General features: G+C 44.8%; 1 protein-coding gene across 1 annotated transcript; it reads left to right on the forward strand.

The window, feature by feature from the left end:
- Nucleotides 1–594: 594 nt before the first annotated feature.
- Nucleotides 595–20,191, forward strand: ATAD1 (ATPase family AAA domain containing 1). The gene is made up of 10 exons (XM_069753522.1): nucleotides 595–707; nucleotides 5,785–5,949; nucleotides 6,818–6,916; nucleotides 7,662–7,782; nucleotides 10,597–10,797; nucleotides 12,306–12,412; nucleotides 12,765–12,854; nucleotides 13,923–13,973; nucleotides 14,946–15,079; nucleotides 19,525–20,191. Exons 2-10 carry the CDS (start codon nucleotides 5,788–5,790, stop codon nucleotides 19,640–19,642), a joined length of 1,083 nt encoding a protein of 360 aa, XP_069609623.1. The 5' UTR covers nucleotides 595–707; nucleotides 5,785–5,787; the 3' UTR covers nucleotides 19,643–20,191.
- The last annotated feature ends 1,535 nt before the right edge of the window (nucleotides 20,192–21,726 follow it).

Here is a 21,726-nt window from a genome sequence, read left to right on the forward strand (position 1 = left end):
CTGCTCCCCCACGCTCAGCCCTCTCTGGGGTCTCCTGCTCCCCCCACGCTCCGCCCTCTCTGGGGTCTCCTGCTCCCCCCACGCTCAGCCCTCTCTGGGGTCTCCTGCTTCCCCCCACGCTCCGCCCTCTCTGGGGTCTCCTGCTCAGCCCTCTCTGGGGTCTCCTGCTCCCCCACGCTCCGCCCTCTCTGGGGTCTCCTGCTCCCCCAGGCTCCGCCCTCTCTAGGGTCTCCTGCTCCCCCCACGCTCCGCCCTCTCTGGGGCCTCCTGCTCCCCCACGCTCCGCCCTCTCTGGGGTCTCCTGTTCCGCCCTCTCTGGGGTCTCCTGCTTCCCCCCACGCTCAGCCCTCTCTGGGGTCTCCTGCTCCCCCCACGCTCAGCCCTCTCTGGGGTTTCCTGCTTCCCCCCACGCTCCGCCCTCTCTGGGGTCTCCTGCTCCCCCACGCTCCGCCCTCTCTGGGGTCTCCTGCTCCCCCCACGCTCCGCCCTCTCTGGGGCCTCCTGCTCCCCCACGCTCCGCCCTCTCGCGGTTCCTCCTGACGCTGAGCTCTCAGCACATACTACAGCGCTGCTTCCTGGTTTCGGGTAAGTAGTAGGTGATGCCCCGCCCCTTCCGGTGACGTCACGAGCAGCTGCACGCCTGACGCTGCCATGTGAAGCCGCTGCTCTTGGGTTTCACTTCCTGGAGCGGCAGTGTCATCGAGCCGGTGAGTGGCGCTTGTGTCCGGCGGGCGGGAGTCCTGTCCTCCGGTCATGGCTCCCGTTATTACCGGCTCCCAGTGTGGGGAGTGAGCGGTGTCCCAGCCCGAGAGGCGGCATAGAGGGCAGTGTGCTGGGAAGGTCACAGGATGCCGGGCGCACAGGCATAGCGTTGTATGGGGCGGCCATGCCTCGTCCTGGCTGCACAGGCGCCATCAGGTGCAGACACTGGAGGCTTCTCAGCTACACGGACCTTACAGAATGGCCGCTGCTGCGCCCTCATGTCCAGCACCAGTGCTTTGCCTGAGGTCGGACATGTCTGGTGTCGGTATGCCTGATCCTCATGTGCTGGAGGGTCTGCTGTCAGAGGAGACCCCTCTCTGTGTTGCCCTATGACCCCTGCTCCTGTGTGATGCCGGCAGCGCCTCGTTCTGTATATAGGCGGCCGTACAACCTGCAACATCCCAACCAAAGTCTGAAAAACCTTTCTTAGGATTGTTAGATAAAGTATCTCCCCGGCTCAGAATTATCGGACTCATGGTAGTGGCTTGTTCTTATCCTCCAGCAAGCGGATGAGGCGTCGGTCACCAGCGCTGTCTGACGTACACAGCACCGCACTCTTCATAGAATATAAGTGGCTCAAAGGGAACACTAAGATCCCACAGCTACAGGTCACTGAATGGAGTGTACCAGATGCAAATCTTTGTGTGTTGAGAACAATAAAACATAAAAATGACCGATGTCAATCAAAATGAATATCCCACGGAGGTCTGGATTATGAATAATGCTCAAAATCAAAGTGGGAAATAAAGTTACAGGCTGGTCCGACTTCAGTGAAAATGCTTCATGACAAGGAAATGGTGCTCAGTAGTGTGTGTGGCCTCCACGTGCCTGTATGACCTCCCTACAACGCCTGGGCATGCTCCTGATGAGGCGGAGGATGGTCTTCTCAGCGATCTCCCAGACCTGGACTAAAGCATCCACCAACTCCTGGACAGTCTGTGGTGCAACTTGACGTTGGTAGATGGAGCGAGACATGATGTCCCAGATGTGTTCAATCGGATTCAGGTCTGGGGAACGGGCGGGCCAGTCCATAGCGTCAATGCCTTCATCTTGCAGGAACTGCTGACACACTCCAGCCACATGAGGTCTGTCATTGTCCTGCATTAGGAGGAACCCAGGGCCAACCGCACCAGCATATGGTCTCACAAGGGGTCTGAGGATCTCATCTCGGTACCTAATGGCAGTCAGGCTACCTCTGGCGAGCACATGGAGGGCTGAGCGCCCTCCAAAGAAATGCCACCCCACACCATTAATAATAATAATAATAATCTTTATTTTTATATAGCGCTAACATATTCCGCAGCGCTTTACATTTTGCACACATTATCATCACTGTCCCAGATGGGGCTCACAATCTAGATTCCCTATCAGTATGTCTTTGGAATGTGGGAGGAAACCGGAGTGCCCGGAGGAAACCCACGCAAACACGGAGAGAACATACAAACTCTTTGCAGATGTTGTCCTGAGTGGGATTAGAACCTAGGACCCCAGCGCTGCAAGGCTGCTGTGCTAACCACTGCGCCACCGTGCTGCCCATTACTGACCCACTGCCAAACCGGTCATGCTGAAGGATGTTGCAGGCAGCAGATCGCTCTCCACGGTGGCTCCAGACTCTGTCACGTCTGTCACATGTGCTCAGTGTGAACCTGCTCTCATCCGTTCAGAGCACAGGGCGCCAGTGTCCAATCTGCCATTGGTGTTCTCTAGCAAATGCCAATTGCCCTGCACGGTGTTAGGCTGTAAGCACAACAGCCTGTTGTGGACATCGGGCACTCAGACCATCCTCATGGAGTCTGTTTCTGACAGTATGAGCAGACACATGCACATTTGTGGCCTGCTGAAGGTCATTTTGCAGGGCTCTGGCAGTTCTCCTCCTGTTCTTGCACAAAGGCTGAGGTAGCGGTCCTGCTGCTTGGTTGTTGCCCTCCTACGGTCCCCTCCACATCTCCTGGTGTCCTGGCCAGTCTCCTGGTATCTACTCCATGCTTTGGACACTACGCTGACACACAGCAAACCTTGCCACAGCTGGCATTGATGTGCCATCCCGGTTGAGCTGCACTACCTGAGCCACTTGTGTGGGTTGTAAACATTGGCTCTAGGGGTGACAGTAATTACATAATGCAAAAGTGACCAAAATAGCCAAAAAGATGAGAACAGAGACTGGTCTGTGGTCACCCCCTGCACCATCACTCCTTTACAGGGGTTGTGGTGCTACTTGCCGATCATTTCTACCTTTTGTCTGGTCCATTAGCACAACAGCAGGAGGAATTTATTTTGTCGGTGCTTCGTAACTGGGCCGGTTGATTTCACAGAAGTGTAATTGGAGTTACAATGTGCTGTTTAAAGGTACCTTCACACTGAGCAACTTTAGAACGATATCACTAGCGATCCGTGACGTTGCAGCGTCCTGGATAGCGATATCGTTGTGTTTGACACGCAGCAGCGATCAGGATCCTGCTGTGAGATCGCTGGTCAGAGCTAGAAGTCCAGAACTTTATTTGGTCGCTGGACTCCCTGCAGACATCGCTGAATCGGCGTGTGTGACGCCGATCCAGCGATGTGTTCACTTGTAACCAGGGTAAATATCGGGTTACTAAGCGCAGGGCCGCGCTTAGTAACCCGATATTTACCCTGGTTACCATTGTTAATGTAAAAAAAAAAAAAAAACACTACATACTTACATTCCGGTGTCTGTCGCGTTCCCCGCTGTCAGCTTCACTGCACTGTGTCAGCGCCGGATGGCCGTAAAGCAGAGCACAGCGGTGACGTCACTGCTCTGCTTTACGGCCGGCGCTTACACAGTGCAGGGAAGCTGACGCCGGGGGACGTTACACACAGGAATGTAAGTATGTAGTGTTTTTTTTTTTTTTTTTTACATTTACAATGGTAACCAGGGTAAACATCGGGTTACTAAGGGCGGCCTTGCGCTTAGTAACTTGATGTTTACCCTGGTTACTGGGGACTTCGGCATCGTTGGTCGCAGGAGAGCTGTCTGTGTGACAGCTCTCTAGCGACTAAACAGCGACGCTGCAGCGATCGGCATCGTTGTCTATATCGCTGCAGCGTCGCTTAATGTGATGGTACCTTTAGTGTTGTTTGTTTTTTTGAGCAGTGTATACCGGTATGTCTATTTCTTATTGGTTAAAATCTATGTGTAATGAGCTCGGCTTGTTAGCCGTCATACAGAAGATAGGACGCTGTCATTGCACCTGTTATCTAACACAAGTCCTGTGTAATTCCAAGGTCTCAGGCTCATTCTATATATCCTTGAAACAAGTGGTAGAAAAGTACAAACCTCCAAACATTCTTTTCTCCCTGCAATGAGGACATCTCTTGGAAATACATTTTGATCTATATTTGTCTAAATGATAATCAAAACAATGTATAACTATTAACAAGATCAGGATTATTGAGTAAAAAAAGATCAGAAAAATGCTAATTAAATACGCGCCTTTTAAGCCAGGGAACCGGACACCCAGCGTCTGCACATGTCCGATCATTCTCAGTGCGCCTCAGAACCTGGGGAGCGTACACCCGACTAGTGACGCCGCTAAAATACACGGTGCGTGAGATGCATGAGCTGGCGAGGAAAATCACTCCTGGAAATTATCACCCCCACAGGGGCGACATAACAACATGGGAAGAGGGGTGACTTGTCTGGGACAATTAACCCCCCATCTACTAGTCAGAGCCCTAATTACCATAGCAAACAGGGACTATATAAATGCTTGTTTTATACCTCATTTCTACAGACACACATTATACATGGCTGGTTAGGCAGGGAATTTCCTCATGAATACGTGGATGATGCCAGGTAAGAGGGCATGGGGGACCGGACAGGAAACCTGCGCAGAGTATCAGTCCTGTGTGGACGGCCTCTTAAGCAAAAGTCTATACAGCGGAATCAGTTTACTCATACTAAGTCCGATCAATGACACACAATCATTTTCCGGGTGAATGCTATCCTATACGTGGGCTTGCCCTGTGGTGCGCACCTCTCCCAGAACCATACTGGTCTCCAATTAATTGTACAATATGGTTCTGTTTTATGGTGTAGAACTCTCTCAGCAACGGTGTGATTGAGGTCAAGGTCTATAGGTCATGGTTCCCTGCCCGCAGAGCTGATTGACGGCTACATCTGCATACAGGGAGAGCTGTCAGCGTGGAGGTGGCCGGAAGCCAAACGCCCGTCCGCTATCTGTGTCTCCCCACATACAGCGTCACGTATGAGACCTGACAATGTCGCTGTCCAGCAAGTTGCTTCTTCTCCGCTCTGCTCTGTGGACGAGGTGTCGCTGATGACCTCATGTTGAATAACAGCTGGTTCCTCCCGGTATAAGGCCCCGTTCACACGTTCAGCATTTGGTCAGTATTTTACCTCAGTATTTGTAAGCCAAAACCAGCAGTGGGTGATAAATACAGACGTGGTGCATATGTTTCTATTATACTTCTCCTCTGATTGTTCCACTCCTGGTTTTGGCTTACAGATACTGAGGTCAAATACTGACCAAATACTGAACGTGTGAAGGCAGCCTAACAGCGCCGGCGTGGAGTTACTGCGATATACATACATGAGCCGCATACTGAGAGACGTCTGCTGGTGACTAGAGTTCAGCAAAGTTTTAAAAATTCAGATCCGATTACAATCGGCGGCGAATATTGTATTTACAATATTCACCGAACGTCATTGTAGTCAATGGGAGTAGTAATGACTGAATGTTTTCTGAATCGATCATCAAACATAAATTCGGCACGAATATGACAAATTCCGAGTCGGCGACTGATTCCAAACATATTCACTCAACTCTACCCAGACCAGGATCACTTGCAGCGTTCTTTCAGGTAATGTAAATCGCGCTGACCATGCGTGCCTGCATTGTTAGCCATCGGGGAGACGGCTGTCAATCAGCATGACATCTGCTTGTGTTTAGCCCTGTGGAAGAGAAAAGATCAAGATAACTCCTTTTACTTTTTGTATTTTTTTTCCCAGAGTAAAATAATTAAACACTTCTTCTGTTTCAGAAAATGGTCCATCCAGAAGCCTTTTCTCGCCCTCTAAGCAGAAATGAAGTTGTTGGTCTCATCTTCAGGTTGACAATATTTGGTGCTGTCACCTATTTTACCATTAAATGGATGGTAGATGCTATCGATCCAACTAGGAAACAGAAAATCGAAGCCCAGAAGCAGGTAAGGGTCAGTCATTCTCCATTGACTCCTATGGAGGCTGCATCCGAAATTCACAACAAAAATGCCGACCTTTTAATCTCAGTTGTGCCTGGATTCATGGGCCCCACTGTTCTCCAGATTGTTGTAGCAGATGGACTCCCAGTCCTCAGACGTTTCTTGCATGGTGTATGGATATGCCACGTTACAGATGCACATTTGCGTCTCTTTGCGCAGTGCTTATTAGTGATGAGCGAACGTGCTCAGATAAGGTGTTATCCAACCATGCTCGGGTTCTAGCAGAGTGTCTCCGGGCAATCCCTGTATGTGCTGCAGCTGTCGAACAGCCGCAAGACATGAAGCAGCAGGCACTTGTACATATTAATCGAGCATGCCGAAGTCACTCGGTTAGCACCCGAGCATGCTCAGATAACACCTTATCCAAGCAAGTTCCCTTATCACTACTTGTGATATATAGTATTTGCTCTATTGGCTTCACTACTCCTTTCTAGATCCGCTGCACCCTATTCTGGTCATCTGTTCAGATCATAGTTGTGAGGCCACGTTCACACATTCAGTATTTGGTGAGCTTTAAACCAGGAGAGGGTGAAAAATCCAGAAGTGGTGACGTGTTTCTATTATACTTTTCCTCTGATTGTTCCTCTCCTGGTTTTGGCTACAAATACTGATGTAAAATACTGAACGTGTGAACGTTGTACCGAAGCAACCCCGATATCTTAAAAGTTGGACTAGCGCAATGGAAACAATGATTATCCATATGGAATTTTATAAAACCCAAATAAAAGCATCTTCCTTCTACTGTGTGAGACACTTATTTTTTTAGAAGGTTTTATTGGAATCATTACTACTTTCTCATGTTTTTGTTGTTCAGGCTGAGAAGTTGATGAGACAGATCGGCGTGAAGAATGTGAAGCTAACAGAATATGAGATGAGCATTGCAGCCCATCTTGTCGATCCTCTTAGTATGCAGGTAAGAGATACACCAGTATCATTCTTTTTTTTTTTTTTTTTTTTTTTCCCTGCTCCCAAAGATGTTAATCGAATCCTAGCAGTATTTTAGTTCTTGTCCATAGATACTTATTTGACTCGGGACAATTCTAAGAAAATAGTATTTGAAATGTAAGGTTGCTTTGGATTTGCACTACATGCAAGAATGTTTTTTTTTTTTTCTTCTGGGCTTTCACTTAGAAGGAAATCCACAAAATATACATAAACATAAGATATGAATACACAGATTGTTCTCTATGCAGGGATGAGAACATGTTACAGCTTTTTAATTTTTGTCATAAAAGAAACAATCATAAATATATAGTGGGTTTAATTTTTTTATATGCATATTTAGAGGAGTTTTATACTTTTGGAATACCTATGTCTCTGGCCGCATTTTTTTTTCTTCTTTAAACTGTTCTTAACTTGCCAGCTTAAAGTTTCCACCCATGCAGCTAATCGGTGAGCTCAGCAGTTTGTGCCATGTATTCAGGTATAGCTACTGAGCTCATTTATTGGCTGCAGACAATCAGACATCTGCAGCAACAGCGGAGACTCGATGCTGGACCCAGGGAGGGTGAACGAGACCCACACAGTAAGCCAAACCTCCGACTCCTCAATTTCCATCACTCCGACTCCAACAAATTGGGCTGCGACTTTGACTCTACAGCCCTGCACACACGCACACGCACGGTTTTCACTCACTTGTAGATCATTTCTCCAATCAGGTGACATGGAGTGACATTGCTGGCCTCGACGAAGTTATTACAGACCTGAAAGACACAGTAATTCTCCCAATAAGGAAGAAGCATTTATTTGAGAATTCAAGACTTCTTCAACCTCCCAAAGGTACCAGTCGTGAACTGTATTGCGGTGTGTGGTTTTGTTACATGTTCACCTTTTACGTAACCTCATCCCACTTAGGTCCGCTCAATTCGCTTCCAATTACGGCGTTCTAACGGCCAGAGAGTTTCCTGCTGCATCAACAACACATGCCGACTGTATTATACAGCTTACATCCAGTGCTGACTGATTAACCCCTTCAATGTCAATAGTGACTGTGGCATCTAAGATGTTAGTTACAGACGATGGGGCTCTTTGTCAGTTCGTGGACATCCTGTCATGAGATTGCTGGGTGCCAATGTGTGTTACAAAGGCAGCCTGAGACTTGGAAATAGACCCTCAGGTCGGCCATAAGTATTATCAAACTAGAAAAAGATGGACTGCTGACTTCATGAATGTAAAAAGTAAATTTTGTTAATCAAAAGAACCATGAAAATGAGGTGTACATCAAGAAGGAAAACTCAAATGTCACCTAGGGAACGGTCAAAGAATGGGCTGCAAAATTCAGAAGATAACAAATATAGAGCTAGTATAATGGGTCTAACATGTAAGAGTCCCTATTATTCTATAATGTAAAAACCACAAAAGGAGGAAAAAACCTCCACTATTCTAGAGAAAACAGGCAAAGATGCTTACTAGTGATGAGCGAATATACTCGTTACTCGAGATTTCTCGAGCACGCTCGGGGGTCCTCCGAGTATTTTTTAGTGCTCGGAGATTGTTTTTCTTGCCGCAGCTGAATGATTTACATCTGTTAGCCAGCATAAGTACATGTGGGGATTCCCTAGCAACCAGACAACCCCCACATGTACTTATGCTGGCTAACATGTAAATCATTCAGCTGCGGCAAGAAAAACTAAATCTCCGAGCACTAAAAATACTCGTAGGACCCCCGAGCGTGCTCAAGAAATCTCGAGTAACGAGTATATTCGCTCATCACTAATGCTTACCTGTCTAGGCCTCAAATCAAATGTACTATCATGATGCAGCGGGCCCAAGTAAAGATGGCGACTACACAGGTGCGGTAATACCAAATAAGACAGCCGCCCTACAATCAGGGATTGGCCGCTTGGCACAACAGTGCAAACAAATAATCTGCAGCAGTGTTCACACAGAGTATGCACAGCAACTGGATCCTAGCCTATTAGTAACACCATGTGGCGGGCTGATCAGTGCTAACTGTAATGCCTCCTGTGTGAACAGAGGCCACAACTTAGAGCCATCTGTGCCCAACTGCACCTCAAAAAGTAAAAATAAAGTGCACAAGAACATATCAAAATATGTAAGGTATTAGTTAATATTATGGCCACAATACTTAAGCTGGCAACCCATGGTAGCACCTTTGCCTGTGTTTTTTTTTTTTTTTTTTTTTTTTTTTTTATCTCTAGAATAGTGTGTATGTGGGGGGGAGGCGGGGGGATTCCTCTATTTTTCCTCCTTTTGTGGTTTTTGCTGTTAGGGTATGTGCACACGTTCAGGATTGCATCAGGATTTGGTTAGGATTTTATGTCAGTATTTGTAGCCAAAACCAGGAGTGGGTGATAAATGCAGAAGTGGTGCATATGTTTCTATTATACTTTTCCTCTAATTGTTCCACTCCTGGTTTTGGCTACAAATACTGATGAAAAATCCTGACCAAATCCTGATGCAATCCTGAACGTGTGCACATATCCTCAGAGTAAGACTGGCAAGTGTGAAGACCCGTGACGTGGGTTGTCAGTGTCTAAAAAGTGGCATGCACCTCCATGTTCGCCTTTCCAAAAATCTTATTCTAGTCCTTACTGGAGTAAGGTTTGTGACCTATCTGATGCCACCGCTCATCATGAATATCTTAAGCAGGGGTTGCCTCGTCTTCCCCAGCGCCACCCACTTTGTTGGTGATCGAAAATGGCTTGAGAACGCCCCTCACAGTGTGCCCAAATTTTGCAACTTTTCTAAAATTTTTACCCCAGAATTCTGGTGTAAAAGCTTTGATGACTCAGGCATTTTTACGACTAAGCCCTTTTTAAAACTTAACTAATTTTCACAGGATTGGTGATAACTTGCATATTGGTAGCAGTTTGACGCACCATTGGAATGGAGGGGTAGCCATGCATGCGAGCATCAGCTCCATTCATTCTCTATAGACTTGCCAGAGATTGCCGAGTACAACTCTCTGGGCGTAGAATATTCTCGAGCCCGGTCTGACAATCCGCAGGCCTAATATTCTACACTGCAATGATTACATAAGATTCCCACAACTCCTAAGAAGTGTGTCTGTAGTGTAAGATGGCATTCTCTTACTGTAGATTCCTCCAAAGAATTACTAGGTTCACTTTCAGATTGCAGGAGCCCCTGCTGACTGCGGTGAGGGAGACTTTGAATACATGAGCTTCCTCAGTCCCCCCAAAAAAAATCTAAAAAAAAAAATCCTCTTCCATATGAAACCATTTAATTCTCTTGAACAGGATAAGTCTTATCCTCTTTAAGTAGGGGCTGCTCTCTACTCAGAAGTTTTAATTCTTGGAATGAATTGCCTAAAAGTAAGACTCAAATCCATCTGATCCTCTGCCAAATGGAGAAGAGAAGAGCCATATCCTGTGGAGGATAACAAATGCTGGCAGGACAGACGCCTATTGTTTAGCAGAAAATTAACCCCAGATTACTAAATCTTATGCAATTTTCTTTGGCTAATTAGTAGGATGATTTTTTTTTATGACCGGTATTGTGACCACGACTAGCAGGTTTTACTTTCCTGTCCATCAAGCATGTGGTTGTAGATGTCTGCTGCGTTGTACTGTATGGCTTTTGTTAATGTCGTGTCCGTCACTTCTTCTATAGGTGTGCTGCTTTACGGACCACCAGGATGTGGTAAGACGCTCATCGCTAAAGCAACAGCTAAGGAAGCCGGATGTCGCTTCATCAACCTGCAGCCATCGACTCTCACTGACAAGTGGTATGGGGAGTCCCAGAAGCTGGCTGCCGCCGTGTTCTCCCTGGCTGTGAAGCTACAGCCATCCATCATATTTATTGATGAAATAGGTACGACAGAGAAAACTCGTGCATTCCTCCAATGCTCCTGTGCATTATTTTTATTAAACCCCATCCACATTGTTAGTGATCTGGCATTGAATTTATTTTTTGTAACGTTAGATACAGAAAAATTATATTACACACAAATCTATTGATATATATATATATATATATATATATATATATATATATATATATATATATATATATATATATATATATTGAATTTACAAGGAGTTAAATACAAAAAATATACTCGGTATGGAGTTTTTTTTTTTTTTTGGGGGGGTGGTGGGAGGGTCATAATAAATTAAGGAATGGAGGCATACTCTCCTCCTGTCACCCCGCTGGACTTGACCGGCAATGCGCCGTTCTGCTCACTAATCGCTGCAGCCTATTAAAGGCTTCAGTGGTCGTGTGACATCCAAGCAGGTGAGGGATATTGTCCTCACACAGATGAAGGTAGGAGGTGTTAGACCTTGGAACATGTACTAAGGCGTTTCACCGCACATTATTGCTTACAAATGCAATTTCTTTATTATCATGTGAAGGTGAAACAGACAAACGATCAGACTTTTCTAAGGTGAAGGATTCTATCCCTAAAAATTCTGCAAATAGAAATGTCTGATCATTTGTCAGTTTTACCTTCACATGATAATAGAGAAATTGCAATAATGTGCGGTGAAATTCCCTATTACATGATATCCAAACAGCCGCCATAACTACTGGAGCTGAGCCTGTGCTGTGTCCATGGGGGTGACAGGAGGGGACTATGCTTCCATTTGTTGTTTTATGATAGTTGGTGCCCATGAAAATAGAACTTCAATGCTGGACCTCTTGCTTTAATAAGGCACCTAAGCATCCCACAAAAATTCAGTATGGTGTGTTTACTGCATTCCCTATATATCCCCTCTTATAGAAAAGCTATCTCCAATTGCTGGAGTGGCATGGGATACTTTGGCAGCAGGGGGCCTCCTGAAGGCTTCTGTCCACTCCATGTCTGGACTTTTTCCATCGGAGATGGCAGCTAAACCGAGTCCGGGGCATGTGCTTAGACACAGTGCTGGACATTGGGGAGGGCAAGTAAAGCTCAGGCTTTTTTAGAGGTAACTGAACCTGAAGTTTTTTAAATGGTGACAAGCCCAAACAATAAACTCTAGAAAAAAAAATCAAACACCTAATGTTTTTTTTTTTCTCATCTCCCTAAAAAAATGGAATAAAAAGGCCATCAAGACCGTATACTTACCCCAAAATGATACTAATTAAAGATTATGGCTCAACACACAAAAATTAAGCCCTCCATCAGCTCCATCATTGAGCACAAAAAAACCAAGAAGCCCAGTGTAGCATCAGAACTACATTAGACAGTGAGTCTGGGTGACGGGTTTAGTCTATAGATGTTAACTAGTAATATATATATTTCTAAAGTCCTTAACAAGCATAAACTTCAGATCCCACGGTAATATTTAGTGTTCACCGGCTTTTGTTTGTCTTTACTTTTCTTTTTTGCAATGAAGATTCTTTTCTTCGGAGTCGATCAAGCACTGATCACGAGGCAACGGCAATGATGAAGGCTCAGTTCATGAGTCTCTGGGATGGGCTGGACACGGACTATAGCTGTCAGGTAAGCTCCTAAAAAATCGGACACCCAAGGATGAATATCATGGTGGATGCAATAATTATAAGAAATTATTTAACCCGCTCATGACCTTTGACGTATATGTACGTCAAAGGTCGTGTCCCCTTCTTTGATGCGGGCTCCTACAGTGAGCCCGCATCTTTCCCCACTCCTGATGGCTGGTTTAATCCATCGGTCATGGACCACCGATGTGGCTACTGCTCCAGGGTCTTGTTAATCATTTTGCTCTATGCTAGTCTATATGTATGTTGTTCACTATTCATGCCAGTTATTAAATGTTAAAACAATGTCATGTTGTCATTATTACTTTGATGATGTTTGCTCCGTTCTTACATAGGTGGTTGTAATGGGAGCCACGAACCGTCCCCAGGACCTGGACACTGCGATCATGAGGAGAATGCCGACGAGGTTTCACATTAATCAGCCGGTATCTAATCTAAAATCCTATAGAGCAGAGGTCCCCAACTCCAGTCCTCAAGGCCCACCAACAGGTCATGTTTTCAGGATTTCCTTTGCATTGCACAGGTGATGCAATTATTACCTGGGCAAGACTAAGGAAATCCTGAAAACATGACATGTTGGTGGGCCTTGAGGACTGGAGTTGGGGACCTCTGCTATAGAGCAAGTCCTAAATCGCTCATGAAGGTTAACTCCTAAATCAGTGGGGTGATCGCTCAATATTGATGCTTTCATGCATGGGAACTTGTCTCCTAGCCATCTCTTGGGTAGCTGACCCTCCATTCATAAATTGTCCAGTTAGGGGTTACCGAGTGTTGTAAATCATTCGCGGTTATTGCCATCCTCTGCCTCTAATTACTGAGATCTGATTGTAGGGTGCATGGGCAAGAGGTGAATACACAGGCTGCTGTCATATCCTATTTCCAGAACTCCTTTTTATTTCTGCAGCTGTTTTTTGTAAGCACACCCCTTTCGGCCTCATACCATTGTGGTGGTTCTCTTCTCCGCTGTGAAAGGCAGAAATGGGAATAGCAATATCTCTCATGGATACATCATATCTTTTTTTTTTTCCAAAAAGTGATCTATTTTATGTGTTTAATTATTTCTGTCGTTGTTTATTTATAGCTTTCAGCCAATGAAAACCCAAAAGTCATTATCTCAGTAAATTAAAATAATTAACAAAAAAAACACCTGTAAAGGCTTCCTAAGGGTTTTATAAAGGTCCCTTAGTCTGTTTCAGTAGCTCCACAATCATGGGGAAGACTGCTGACTTGACAGATGTCCAGAAGGCAGTCACTGACACACTCCACAAGGAGTGAAATGTACAGTATGCTCCGTGCAGTCGCCTTTGCTGCCCTGTTAGTAAGAGTGAATATTAAATCCTACAAATAACTTTAGAAGGAAATAGTTTTTCTTATAGTTTAATCAACTTTTCACGTTTATATAAGACTTCATGTTCACATAGTGAAGTGACAGCGCTCACTCTCGTCTCCTGTTAACATTGCTTTCATTTCCCTTCATTTCCCTTTCTTTCCAGTCTATGAGACAGCGAGAGGCCATCCTGAACCTTATACTGAGGAATGAGAATGTAAGTAACCTATTAACTGAGGTTTCCAGCTCTTTCCCTTTCCAAGAAAAGGAAACTGATCTGACACTTGCTACTGACATTTGATAGCGGGAAGACCTGTAATGCTTTAGTCACTTTATTGATGCCCTCACCACTGATCAGCTAGTCATCCTGGAAAGGGTTATCCTAAATGGCCACACCTTGTGTTAAATGTCTTTTTTTCCTTAAAAATTAGTAATTGTGTTGTAGAGATGAATGAATCTTCTACAATTTGAATCTGCAAATTCTTTAGAATTAGGAAATTCACTTTGCATTGAGTTTATTTGCTGTGAGTTGAATGTGCATTTTTTTTATGATTTGAGGTCTCATTTGAAACCCCAGAACTTAAACATAAACCCACCCTGCTCTCGCCTGTCCCACTGTACAGCCCTTTCTGGTCCGGTCATCAGTGGGTCAGCTTCAGCATCTTCTGGCGCCTGGCCCCCTTCTGATCGTCGCGGCTCCTAGTCGCACAGCAGGTGCCAATCGCTGTCCAGCACTGAACATGGCCCACTAAAGACTGGACCAAAGAAGGTGGAGCATTGCTGCATGGCGAACAAGGGGAGAGCTGGGTGACTAATACGTTTTTGGGGGGTTTTTAGCATTTTTTTTTTTTTAGCAAAATTTCTTATCTAGATAACATGATCAGGAGAGAAGTTTGAGACTTTACATTTGACCACATGATTGTTATACTGATATTATGTCCTCATCATAAGTGACGTCCTGGCTGATTCCACTCAGTGATGTGTTCTGCCGGTCACCACTGACATGTTACAGTAACGTGGACAATGAAGTTCACTCTTCAGGTGTGACCTGGTACAATGCAAGGTAGCGTGTATATTATAAAATGACAATCCTGGGATATTGTCTATAACCAAGTAATGTAGACAGTAGATGATAGTGTGTGTAAGGGTTCTGGTTTCACTAACCAGGTCTGTCCCTCTTCTCCTGTAGGTGGACCTTCATGTAGATTTGGTGCAGATTTCTAGCTGTACAGAGGGATTCTCTGGGAGTGACCTGAAGGAAATGTGCAGAGATGCAGCTTTGCTGTGTGTCCGGGACAGTGTCCTCTCCAACACTGAAGAAAGGTGAGCCTGTTCTATACAGGAGCCTGACCCGTGCTAGTGCTGGCCTGCCCGTGTAAGGCCTCCTTCACATGTACGTGTGTTTTTCATGGATCGGACACGTACCCATTATAACCTATGCTGCTATGCACATGTCCATGTTTTTTGGCAACACAAGTCTATGGGTCTATGAAAAACACGTACAGCACATGGATGGCAACCCCGGATGGTACGTGTGCTGGACGTGTTTAACATTGCAAAGTATAGGAGAAGGTTTGTAATTCAATTCTTCCTTTAACCATACAGCAAAACCACTGATGGAAAAACAGACACCGGTATCATTTGTTCTTGTACATGTTTTGTGCAAAAGTGTGAAGGAGGCCTGATATGTTTCGACCACTGAATTGCATTGAACATCGAACCTAAGTAGAAGTGTTTTGACATGATAGGCAAAAATATAGCAGTGTAATGTTTTGTCTGGTCCCATGCCAAAAGCGTGTTGTATGGACTAGTGGTGCTAACTAGTGTGTGCCTCTACAAGTCCACAGTCGGCTTCCTTAGTGATGAAGCAGAACGGTCATATGGTGTCCTTCCTGATCACTGAGAGAACTATATTACTTCTGTGTTCTCTCTCTCCCTGCCCGACACTGATCTATCTGATCACTACAGGGCAGGAATGGAAGCTGTATGGGAATCTGCCAGCAGGATTGTGCACGGTATCTTACACATAGTGTCAGGTCGGTGCCGTTATACTGATTATAATGATACCTGGTGAGGAAATCCGTCTTGTGGTTGTAGTTGAATCTGTATTTTCAGTTTTGAGTTAATGATAAGCTCGTGCTTCGGGGCGGCCTGTGGGGGGTCTTCATGTGGTGCTCTGCTTACATATTCATCAGCAAAAGGATATGCCAGTCTAAGGCTACGTTCACACTAGCGTTGCGCCGCCCTGCGTCGGCGACGCAACGCGCGACGCACGAAAAAACGCACGCAAAAACGCGCGCGTTTTGCGATGCGTGCGTCGTTTTTTGACCAAAATCGGATGCACAGAAAATGCAACTTGTTGCATTTTCTTGCGTCCGACGCTAGCGTCGGAAACGACGCGAGTGTCGAAAAACGCCACCCTAAAAACGCACGCGTCCCCTATGTTAAACATAGGGGCGCGTCGCCGCTGCGTCGCCGGCGCAACAGCGACGCACATTGGCGGAACGCCAATGTGAACGTAGCCTAAAACATTGCTGCGATATGTGCCCCTTTTTGCATTTTCCACTGTAAATGCAGGCTGCATCTCTGTTATGTTTAGGCCAAGTTCACATGTTGCATTTTTGCTGCAGGCAAAACCTGCACTCTTGGAAGTAAAGTTGCTGCTTATAAAAAATAAAAAAAAGTTTTGCTGTGTTTTTCAAGATCCCAAAGTTCAGCTTTGCTTCCACCATAGAATTGTGAACACAGGTCACCAATACAAGACATGTGTGAAACCATAAAACAGTCTTTGGGGAAAAAAAGCAATTTGTTAGTAAAAGATTGTTTGAAAAAATAGTGTCCATTCTGAAGATAAAGTTCATGAGTCCATGAAAAAATATTCTGTATTTTTTGGACTATAAGACGCACCAGACCATAAGACACACCCCAAATTTTCAGAAGGAAAATAGGAGGAAAAAAGTGTCAAATGGGGGTCCGTTTTACAGTCCGAGTTCAGTTTACCGGGGAAGGGTTTCAGCACTGGTGGAGAAGTAGTCACAAAGGTTGTTTGGTGGTCCAGTCTCGTGCGGTGGCCTCCAGAAAGATGGCTGCTGGGGGCGGTGCTTGCTCAGATTCAGATCTCGGCAACGAGATTTCGTTGCCAAGATTTGAATCTGAGCATGTGCTGCCCCCGGCGGTCAGCTTTCCAGAGGCCACCGCATCGCAGCAACAGAGCTGCAGGGGCTTCTGGGCTTATACGAAATGCCGGTGGAGCCCCCCACACAGCACAGAACCCCGCTGCTGCCACACCACAGAACCCCGACACCACCACACCACAGAGCACAGCTACAGCCGCACCAGCTGCATCGGGACCTCCAGTACCTCCGCAAGGATTTGTAAGTATATTGCGACCATAAGATGCACCCCCTTGTCCCCCAATATTTTTTTTGGGGGAAAAGTGCGTCTTATGGTCCAAAAAATACGGTACACTTACAAATATAACAGCGGGGGGAGGTGAATTTGTTGGCAATAGTTTACCTAAGACATTGGCAGAGTTTGTAGTACACTGATTACTTTCACCCTTTGGTCAGCCATGGAGTTGATCAGGTATTGTACAGTTTCACACCTTGGTCGGCCAATGTTTAATTTTACATACAGTGGGGCAAAAAAGTATTTAGTCAGTCAGCAATAGTGCAAGTTCCACCACTTAAAAAGATGAGAGGCGTCTGTAATTTACATCATAGGTAGACCTCAACTATGGGAGACAAACTGAGAAAAAAAAATCCAGAAAATCATTGTCTGTTTTTTTTAACAATTTATTTGCATATTATGTTGGAAAATAAGTATTTGGTCAGAAACAAACAATCAAGATTTCTGGCTCTCACAGACCTGTAACTTCTTCTTTAAGAGTCTCCTCTTTCCTCCACTCATTACCTGTAGTAATGGCACCTGTTTAAACTTGTTATCAGTATAAAAAGACACCTGTGCACACCCTCAAACAGTCTGACTCCAAACTCCACTATGGTGAAGACCAAAGAGCTGTCAAAGGACACTAGAAACAAAATTGTAGCCCTGCACCAGGCTGGGAAGACTGAATCTGCAATAGCCAACCAGCTTGGAGTGAAGAAATCAACAGTGGGAGCAATAATTAGAAAATGGAAGACATACAAGACCACTGATAATCTCCCTCAATCTGGGGCTCCACGCAAAATCCCACCCCGTGGGGTCAGAATGATCACAAGAACGGTGAGCACAAATCCCAGAACCACGCGGGGGGACCTAGTGAATGAACTGCAGAGAGCTGGGACCAATGTAACAAGGCCTACCATAAGTAACACACTACGCCACCATGGACTCAGATCCTGCAGTGCCAGACGTGTCCCACTGCTTAAGCCAGTACATGTCCGGGCCCGTCTGAAGTTTGCTAGAGAGCATTTGGATGATCCAGAGGAGTTTTGGGAGAATGTCCTATGGTCTGATGAAACCAAACTGGAACTGTTTGGTAGAAACACAACTTGTCGTGTTTGGAGGAAAAAGAATACTGAGTTGCATCCATCAAACACCATACCTACTGTAAAGCATGGTGGTGGAAACATCATGCTTTGGGGCTGTTTCTCTGCAAAGGGGCCAGGACGACTGATCCGGGTACATGAAAGAATGAATGGGGCCATGTATCGTGAGATTTTGAGTGCAAACCTCCTTCCATCAGCAAGGGCATTGAAGATGAAACGTGGCTGGGTCTTTCAACATGACAATGATCCAAAGCACACCGCCAGGGCAACGAAGGAGTGGCTTCGTAAGAAGCATTTCAAGGTCCTGGAGTGGCCTAGCCAGTCTCCAGATCTCAACCCTATAGCAAACCTTTGGAGGGAGTTGAAAGTCCGTGTTGCCAAGCGAAAAGCCAAAAACATCACTGCTCTAGAGGAGATCTGCATGGAGGAATGGGCCAACATACCAACAACAGTGTGTGGCAACCTTGTGAAGACTTACAGAAAACGTTTGACCTCTGTCATTGCCAACAAAGGATGTATTACAAAGTATTGAGATGAAATTTTGTTTCTGACCAAATACTTATTTTCCACCATAATATGCAAATAAAATGATAAAAAAACAGACAATGTGATTTTCTGGATTTTTTTTTCTCAGTTTGTCTCCCATAGTTGAGGTCTACCTATGATGTAAATTACAGACGCCTCTCATCTTTTTAAGTGGTGGAACTTGCACTATTGCTGACTGACTAAATACTTTTTTGCCCCACTGTATATGACTAATTTAATTTAACTTTACTAATTGCTATCTCAGGAGAGGAGGCAAAGACATTGTTTAAATTTGGGAAAATCACAACAATAAATGGGTTTCACATCCTGCTGTACCTGCTTTTTTTTTGCTAAGCAAAACCTGAGTATTTTTCACATACTCATTGCTTTCTATGGGGGAAAAAATGCAGCAGTTTTCCAATTCAATCCGGGGAATAAAAACTGTGCATGAAATTTCTGAAATCTCAGACTTTGCTGATACTGTAAAACCCAGCTCTTTCATAAAAAAAGCAAAAACACAGCGTGTGAACATTGCTGTAGGGTGTAAGCCATGACAGAGGCCATAAACTGGCCCCTTGCCTGTGCCCTCCGGCCTTCTCTGACACTCGTCACACGTGGGCATACTTATTATAAGAGTATTAGACTGAGGCCTTTTCAGCCTGACTATTCAGCCACATTATTTCATTCCAGTGTATAAATTCACACGTTTATTAATGTCCAAAATAATTACCTGGAAATATTTTTTCCTTTTAGCCCCTGTGAGGAGATCCGACCAATTCAGCAGCAAGATTTAATGAAGGCTATTGACAAGATGAAGAAATCCAAAAGTGCAACAAGCCAAGGGGTTTTAATGCACGTTAGTTTGGACTGAGCCTATGTCGCCACATCTTACCTGGCTGATGTAGGCAGAGACATCCTGTGGACGGCAAGGATACAGCATGGACCTTATTGATGAGCAGATTTTCTGATCTTCAGCCTCCACTTTTGGACATACAGTAACTATTCTCCAAGTAAAGAGCCTTGAGAAACCTCTCTAGCGTGATGTGAGTTGCTGATACTGTCATGTATTAAAGGGTCTGTGTCCTTGTGTGAACGATTGGTAAAACTTGTGTAAAGGGACTACTGAATATAGTGGATTATTTGCAGGTCAGTCATGCTTTGTTCTTGTGTAAAAGGCATAAGCCACCAGCACATCTTCCATCTGTTAAAGGTGTCTACATGTATTTGTACTAGGCCTAGGAATACTGAGGGATCCCCAGTTTTTGTAGCTCTTTCCAAACGTCATGATTTATCCACGTATTTGGGTCCAAGTTCTAGACAGGCTCCTTATCAACGTTTTTGAATAACATCAAAACAATAGTTAATTGCTTTGTATAAAGCAACACTAAAGTTAATAAAAATAAAATCACATTCTATAATTTTTCTATATTACCTTCCTATTCTGTCCTATTTTTAAGTCCAAAAGGGTGAATAAAAAAAATGCAATTTTTTTTTCTCCCCATCAAAGCAATTTATGGTCTAAAGGTACGGCCAAACAGTGTGAAGCTCTGGCACCGGCGGCGGCCCGTGGACGCATACAGCAGTGTTATTGGCCATTTCCTTTCCTTAAACTCTTCGCTTCAAAAAGGTTTTGTTTTTTCTAATTTGCTGAATAGTGCCTTTATTTTTCCATTACTTTAGAAAGTTCGAAACGAAATTTACTTTTTTTATTTTTTTTTTCTAAAAACTTTGCAAAAAAAGATTGATATCTAGGAATAGACGAGAGGAACCATCTAAGGAGATATGCTGTAGGCAGGCGAGAGGTAATACATTTCACCAGTAGTAGAGAGATTACTAATCTTCACCAACATTGCCCAGTCTGCTCTATTCATGTTGTAGTATGTTTGTGGTGTTCACATGTACCAGTGTAGTTTATTCTGTGGTCGAAGTCCATCCATTTTTTCATGTGCTATCAGCGTGTGCACAGGTGACGGAATAGACCTCGGACACTTGTTCATCGGATTTTTGCGTCTTTTGAAGGACAAACCCAATATAACGCTTACTTTGGAGTTTTTCTTAGCAGTAGAACTTTCAACTCTCGATCTGGAATTGGCAAGATTGAAGCATCGTCCAGGAGAATGAGTGTTCGGCTTTAAGGGTATGTGTACACGTTGCGGAATTTTCCGCACAGAATCTGCATCTCTTGGCAGAAAACGCATGCCAAAATGCTTGCGGATTTAATGCAGAATTGATGCGGGTTTGTTGCGGATTATAATGCGTTTTTTGGTGTGCTCATTTGCCTTACTTAATGTATAGTCAATGGGTGCAGAAACGCTGCGTTTCCGCAAAAAAAATTGACATGCTGCGGGAAGAAAACGCAGCAAATCCGCGCGGATTTTTCCGCAGCATGTGCACAGCGATTCTCAAATTCCCATTGACTATCATTGTTAGTGTACTACACTGCCGATCTAATGCAATTCCACGCTGCGGAAACGCATCAAAATCCGCAACGTGTGCACATAGCCTTAATGTGAGAAGTCTTCTGTCAACATTGCATAAATGTCAGCCTACATTTTAAGAATTTTCAATTATTTTTAAGACGTGTTTACATGGCTCACTGACAATCCTAAAGGTACCTTCACACATAACGATATTGTTAACGATATCGTTGCTATTTGTGACGTAGCAACGATATCGTTAATGAAATCGTTCTGTGTGACAGCGACCAACGATCAGGCCCCTGCTGGGAGATCGTTGGTCGCTGAATAAAGTCCAGAACTTTATTTCGTCGCTGGACTCCCTGGAGACATCGCTGGATCGGCGTGTGTGACACCGATCCAGCGATGTCTTCACTGGTAACCAGGGTAAACATCGGGTAACTAAGCGCAGGGCCGCGCTTAGTAACCCGATGTTTACCCTGGTTACCATGCTAAAAGTAAAAAAAAATAAACACTAGATACTTACCTACAGCTGTCT

This window comes from Ranitomeya imitator, chromosome 2 (genome assembly GCF_032444005.1).
Source record: "Ranitomeya imitator isolate aRanImi1 chromosome 2, aRanImi1.pri, whole genome shotgun sequence".
NCBI lineage: Eukaryota > Metazoa > Chordata > Amphibia > Anura > Dendrobatidae > Ranitomeya > Ranitomeya imitator.

Bases quoted from the DNA above. Each gene is read 5' to 3' on its own strand.
- ATAD1 (XM_069753522.1), top strand. From the start codon at position 5,788: ATGGTCCATCCAGAAGCCTTTTCTCGCCCTCTAAGCAGAAATGAAGTT. The intron at 6,917-7,661 runs GTAAGAGATACA...TTCTCCAATCAG, and splicing joins TCGATCCTCTTAGTATGCAG to GTGACATGGAGTGACATTGC. The intron at 13,974-14,945 runs GTAAGTAACCTA...CTTCTCCTGTAG, and splicing joins TTATACTGAGGAATGAGAAT to GTGGACCTTCATGTAGATTT.